General features: G+C 60.2%; 1 protein-coding gene across 1 annotated transcript; it reads right to left on the bottom strand.

Moving 5' to 3' along the window:
- Positions 1-4,270: 4,270 nt before the first annotated feature.
- KCNJ4 (potassium inwardly rectifying channel subfamily J member 4) lies at positions 4,271-6,368 on the bottom strand (the record flags this gene model as incomplete). The annotated part of the gene is made up of 1 exon (XM_080812434.1): positions 4,271-6,368. The coding sequence occupies one exon, from the start codon at positions 6,366-6,368 to the stop codon at positions 5,013-5,015; it is 1,356 nt and encodes a 451-aa protein (XP_080668560.1). The 3' UTR covers positions 4,271-5,012.
- Between the last annotated feature and the right edge of the window lie 390 nt (positions 6,369-6,758).

The raw sequence follows: 6,758 nt of genomic DNA, 5'->3' as shown, positions 1-6,758 counted from the left end.
AGGACCCTAGAGGTCATGAGGTCCAACCCCCTAACTTTGAAGATGGGGAAAATGGGGTTCCGAGAAAGGAAGAGAAGACCCAGGATCAGACAATAAATCAGAACCCATGCTCTTTGTCTAGCCTCCAGCTCCTCATTACACGGAGCCCTGAGCGATCTGATTTCCCTTTTTGCATGGCTGCCAGGAAGCTCAGAGGTCAGTTTTCAAACTGTGTCTCATATGGCAAGCCCACCAAAACCCTTTCTGGAAGGGAACTCACAATTATTTGGGCCCACTGATGTGCCCCACATCACGCTGTGCCTGGTCACATATGAGATCTCATTTAGTCCACACAGCATGTGAGAGAGATATGAATGACCCTTTTTTACAGATGAGGACACAGGTTCAGAGACAGAATCAACTTGCCCAAAGCCACAGAGCTTGTAGGTGGGAGAGACAAAATTCAAGGCTGAGACCCTTTGCCTCTCACATGCATGCTCTCTCCTCTCTAGAAATAGGCACAGGCATGCCTCTCTCTGCCCTTGGCCGCTGCCCTGGTGCCATGGCTGTCCCCTCTGGCTAGCACTGCCCCTCGCCGGCCCTCACCCTCTCAGTAGGCAGCCCCCTGAGAAGACATGGAAGGAGAGCTTGGTTTTGAAACTTTTCTCCTTTGCCATCCTTAGAACTCAGATGTACTTGTCCTTGCGGAAACACTCCCGTGCTGGGGTTGCGTTCTGAGCCGGTCTGGCAAACATAGCCCAGAATTCTGTCAGTCCATCGTCGGAGCAGCCAGCCATCAGAAGAACACAACCAAACAGACGGGACACAGACGCCGACCCCAGCATCGAGTATGGTGGAGAAGAGCTGCCGTTCATCGTGGTCCTGCAGCGGACGGGGGAGGCCAGCAGGGCTCATCAGAGGGCCGGCGTCCCGGGAGGGACCGAAGCTGGGTTTAATGCTCTGTAGGCTCTGTCTTAACGTTCTTCACTTTCTCTTTGAACTTGTGTTCTGTGAGTGAAGTCCAACAGGACGCAGTGGGACGCACAGGGCGCAGAGAAGGTAACCTGGAGAAAGGAAAGAGCTTTATACTCTGGGTGCCTTTAATGGCACCATTTCCCCAACTGCGGAACAAGGGACACATAATTTTCACTTTGCCGTGGATGCCGCAAGTTATGTAGCCGGTCCTGTGGGTACGATTGGGAAGGGCCCTGGGCTGGGGTTCAGGACCGTGAGGTTCAAGGTTACTCCCCTCTAGGCCCACCTGTAAGGGGTTGTCCTGCTGAGCTCTAGGATTTTTTTTTTAAAGATTGTATTTATTTTAGAGAGAGTGTGTGCATGCAGTAGGAGGGGCAGCGGGGGAGGGAGAGGGACAAGCCACCTCCGTGCTGAGTGTGGAACCCATCCCGGGACTCGATCCCAGGACCCGGAGATCAAGACCTGAGCCAAAAACCAAGAGTGGGACGCTTAATCGACTGAGCCACCCAGGCGCCCCCTGAGCTCTAGGCTTTTATGAACAGTATGTAGTCATTAAAAATGGAAACTCTGTAGACTCCATCAATACCAAGAAAGCCAGACCCCGGTAAAAAACCGCGGTGAGAAAAGCCAGACGCAGGAAGAAGCCTTACTCCCATCACAGCAGGTGATCTAACTGAGGACCAGCAAGGATGAGGCTGGAGTCTGACCGGGTGAAACAGCTGAGTTACATCTGTAAGGAACAGGTTTTTCAGAAGCTGGCGGGAAAGAAACAAAGACGATCCTACAGGAATTATGCCTGAGGGGTGGGATTTGAGGCAAGATGAGGGGGAGGTTTTCGGCTTCATTAGACCACACCCTCTAAACTCCCCCTGCCCCCACCTCTCTTCCTCTCTTTCTCCCACCTGATACCCCTTCCTTCCTTCCCTCCCGCCGCCCACTGCTCCCTCAGGCTGTGACTGAAGGGGGGAAAGCTGGAGGGCCCCGGGGGCCCGGGAGGAGAGATGCGCCTGGGAAGACAGGGTGCGGAGAAGAAGGGCTAGCAGCCCCCCTTCAGCCACCCCTGTCCCGTGACTGCGGGCTCCATGATACCAGATACAGTGAAACCCCCCCCCCCCACTTCAGCACTGCCAGGAGCCCCAGTGCAGGGAGAGATCAGAGGAGCTGCCTGCCAGCCAGCAGTGGGGGCAGGCAGGTGGGAGGGCTCAGAAAGGGGAACAGGTGGGAGAGGGAAGGTGAGTCAGCACGGAGCAGAGCGAGCAAGGGTTTGCAAGCAGCCAGCGTGGCCTGGAAGCCTTCCTGCAGCTCCGAGCTGCCTCCCGGCTCCTCCGGGCTCCGTGGCCCCTCCCCCGGGCCTGCCCCCAGGGCCCACGCCCGCACTCCTCTCTGGCACCCCGGAAGGTCCTTGCTTTCCCAGCCCTTGTCAAAACTCGCCTCTCCCGTGTCCTCCAAGTCGAGCCCTTTTGTTGACCTCTAAGATACGTTCTGGGTCCAAGATTCTGAGTCCGAGGGTGCCTAAGTCTGAGGTCCTCTTTCGTGACCACGGGTCACCCGGGGGGGCCAAAGCATCCCTGGGAATGAAGTTGGCTGGGGAGGCCCTCCCGGGGAGGCCTGCAGGGCTGAACAGTGGGACATCTCCGATGAGACATGTGGGAGGTGAGACCTTGGCAGAGGGACACCAAAGGCCCCTCTGAGAGCGTGGGCAGCTGGGCTCTTGTCTTGCTGAGTGGCCTCCCCCTGCCCCTCACTTAGCCCCTGCCCGGGAGAGGCTGAGCAAAAGGGAAGCAGGCCTCTGGCTTCTGTCCGTCCTCACCTTGGTTCGTGCCAGCCCCTTAGTTCCTGGGCCGCCTCCACGAGGATTGAGACCACCGTCCTCGTCCGCCTGCCTCTTGGGATTCGGTCAGAGTTCGGCGAGTGACGGGCTGGGAAGGGTGTCCCGTGAAGGGAGGCACTGGGAAGGTTATTGGTTGAGGCTGGCTTCCTTCTCCAGGACGGAGGCCTCGGCTTCTTGTTAAACCGTTAAAGCGCCGCGGATACACCTTGTTTTACCCAGATGGCAGCCACGTTGCCGGTGCTGGTGAAACGTGATCATTCCCAAAGCAGCTCGCAGCAGCTCGCGGTGGATGAGCTCGCCTGCGGCTTCCCTTAGCTTCCTGAGGTAGTGGCAACTCTTACCTAGAAGATTCCCCAGAACAGCGAGGGTTCCTGCTGCTCCCTCACACCTTGACTGGTGGGTGCACAGTTGGCACGCAGACCAGACGTAGAGCTGGAAGGAGCTCTTGCGCTGAAGGGCTCTGTGACAGACTGCCACGGAAGGCCACAATGCCACCGCCGTGTGGACACCTTTTGCCACGTGACTTTTCCCAGGCTCCCGGAAGCTGGAGGCTGATTTCCCACCCCTTTGCATCTGGGCTGGCCTGGTGACCTCTTTGGCCAAGAGATCGCGGTGGAAATGATGTTATCCAAGTTCAAGGCTAGGCTCAAGAGACCTTGTAGCTTCTGCCTTCACCCTCTTAGGTCGCTGCCCTGAGATGCCATGAAGGATTTTGGAGGAAGAGAGGTCCCGGCCATTAGCCAGACGGACTATCTGACATGTGGGCGAGGCCGTCTTGGACCTTACAGCCGGGCCGAGCTGACATTCCCCAGCTGCTGGAGTGTGAGCCCCAAGAAACCGGGCAAGGGAGCACTCAGTCCACCCACAGAAGCTTGAGAAAGAACACAGGAGTGTCGTCTAGGTTTTGGGGTGGTTTGTTACAGAGCATAGATTAACCGAAGCCCAGAGAAAGGAAGGAGTCACCCAAAGTCCCGCCCAGAGGGACTTGGACAGAGACCAAGTCCGACTAGGACCAGGTCTCCCAGCTGCCCCCAAAAGCCCTTCCCACTAGCGCCCTGAGGCCAGATTCACCTGCCCAGCCTGTGTAGATGTAAGCAGGCCTCCCCAACCCCCCGCTTTGCCCGTTATGGAGGCTCAGCTCTCACCCACACAGGGCTTTCCTGCCTATCATCTCTTGGGAGGGAGGAGTGATTCATCCCATTCTACAGATGATGAAACTGAGGCCAGGAACAGATGGGCGACTTGCTGGCAGCCGCACGTCAGCGAAGTAGCAAAGCTCCAGATCAAGCCGAGGTCCTCCGAAGCCGGCCCAGGATCTTTCCCGTTGGCTCCCAGGAAGGAGCATGGCAGGTGGTCAAGTCCCCTCCAGGGCTCAGTGTCTTGGCAAGGGACACACACACACCACACACAGACACTCTCGCATCACGGTCTCTCTCTATCTGTTCTTCCGTGCTTTTCATCTTCAACCAGCCTACCCCTAATGGACCATATACTTTATTAAAAATATATAGTTACAAACTCCATTGTCAATCTGGGCTGGACCCCGGGGATCTGGAGGGACCACAGGGAGGGATGGCCCTCATCCTGCCCCTCGGGGTCCCGCCTCTGCACCCAAACCCAACATCCAGGGGCCAAGATGGCTGGCTTTGGGGACCAGCCTGCTGGGCGGGGGAAGGGGCTAGGCTCGCTGGGCCCGGGAGGGGGGTGGTTCACAGAGAGGGACTGCACCTCCTTGTCCTGCAGGTACGAAGGCAGAAGGCAGATTTGGTGCCTCCATCTCTCCATTTATAGATATTTACAAAAGAAAGTCGAGAGCAACAGGTCACAGTCATGCAAAAGAAACGCACCCCACCCTCCCTCCCCCCACACTAACCCCTGCCCACCCCAGAACCCCATGATGCCCACCCCCCAGCAGTCCAGCCGCCTTCCCCAAGGTTCTGAGAGTAAAGGGGGCACGTCCTTGAAGTGTCAGTGGGAAAAAGGTGGTGGGTCTGGGGTCCCCGAGAGGCCAGTGGGTAGGCTGACAGGTCAGGGGGTATCCTGGGCCCTTCCCAGGCCTGGGCTCTGGAGTCACTGAGAAGGGGTTCCCCAGTCTCTGAAGCCCCCAGCTCCCTGCAGCAGGCCCGTGGAGCCAGGGTCAGCTCTGTCCTGAGTGTGGAGGGGGTGTCCTGGCATCCCACCCCCAGCAGAGGCTCTTGTGGGAAGTGATGAGGGCCGGGCCCGGAGGTCAGATGGCGGACTCCCTGCGGTAGGAGATGTTGTCCAGCGGGAGGGTGGCTTGGATGCGCTCCAGATCCAGGTGGCTGCCGAACTCCAGCATTCGGATGATGCCCGCCTCCTCCTTGGAGCCCGCCTCCAGGCCCAGGCCCGCGGCCACGGCAGCAGCGGCCGCCGCCTCCTCCTCCATCTCCTCTTCCTCCTGGCTCATGAGGGCCAGCTCGTTCTCGTAGCAGAAGGCACTGGGCGGGGGCGGCGGGGCGGGCAGCACGGTGATCTTGCTCTCCTGCAGCTCCCGGGCCGAGCAGCAGGGCGTGCCGGCCACCTCGTAGGTCTTGTGGAAGCGCGAGTAGTCCACCTTGTAGTGGCTCTTCTCCTCGAAGACCACGGGCTCGAAGCGGTGGCCCCACAGGATCTCGCTGGCCAGGTAGGAGCTGCGGGCCTGGGTGGTCATGGCGGTGGCCTCGACCATGCCCTCGAGGATGACCACGATCTCAAAGTCCTCCGACTCCAGCTCCTCCTTGCCCATGCCGTAGAGCGGGCTGTCCTCGTCGATCTCGTGGACGATGATGATGGGCGACACCAGGAAGATGCGGTCCAGGCCGATGTCGTAGCCCACGTTGAGGTCCCGCTGGTCCAGCGGCAGGTACTCGCCCTCCTGGGTCATGTAGGGCTTGATGAGCTGGGCCCGCACGTGCGCCTCCACGATGTGGCTCTTACGCAGGTTGCCCACGCGCCACATGAGGCAGAGCTTGCCGTCGCGCACCGAGATGACCGCGTGGTGGCTGAACAGCAGCGTCTGCGCCCGCTTCTTGGGCCGAGCCATCTTGGCCATGATGGTGCCGATCATGAAGGAGTCGATGACGCAGCCCACGATGGACTGCACCACCACGGCGATGACCGCCAGCGGACACTCCTCCGTCACGCACCGGAACCCGTAGCCGATGGTCGTCTGCGTCTCCACCGAGAACAGGAAGGCGCCCAGGAAGCCGTTCACGTGCATGATGCAGGGCTTGGGGGCCGTCGGGGCCGCCGGGGCACCCCCTCCAGCCGCCGCCGTCGCCGTGGCCGCCGCCGCGGCCGCCGCCGCCGCCGGGCCGGCTTCCAGGTCGCCGTGGAAGAAGGCGATACACCAGAAGAGGAGGCCGAAGAAGAGCCAGGAGACGAGGAAGGCCGCGGAGAAGATCATGAGCATGTAGCGCCAGCGCGTGTCCACGCAGGTGGTGAAGATGTCCGCCATGTAGCGCTGCGACTTGTTGCTCAGGTTGGCGAAGTAGACGTTGCATTGGCCGTTCTTCTTGACGAAGCGGTTGCGGCGTTTCCGCCGGGGCACGTGGGCCTGCCCGTTGCGGCTGTGCCCGTGCATGTCCTGAAGCCGGCGTGGTCACCTGGGAAGACGCAGGGCCTGGGGAGGAGAAGCCCGACAGGTGAGATGCTGGCGCCAGGGGAGCCCCACTCCCACCCCACCCGGAGATGCTCAGAAGGGGAGGAGCCTGGCCTGGGACCCAGGACCTCCTGGAGCCCCTGCGGGCAGTAGGTGGCGGGTAAGGTGCTTCTGAGGACGGGGAGGGAGTGTGGGGGCCTGAGCCAGCGCCTCCAAGCACCAGAAGCTGAGGCCACCAGGACGGCCCTCGTGCTCCTCCCTCCAACCTTTCCGGGCCCCCCTGCCCCGTCTGGGGAGCTTCCTTCTTGGCTCCACCATCGGGCCCCCTACCCTGAGCAGAGGGAGCTATGAACGCTCCAGCCCCCGGTCACC

This window comes from Martes martes, assembly GCF_963455335.1.
Source record: "Martes martes genome assembly, chromosome: 8".
NCBI classification, from domain to species: domain Eukaryota; kingdom Metazoa; phylum Chordata; class Mammalia; order Carnivora; family Mustelidae; genus Martes; species Martes martes.
This window is presented reverse-complemented; position numbering and strand designations above follow the sequence as displayed.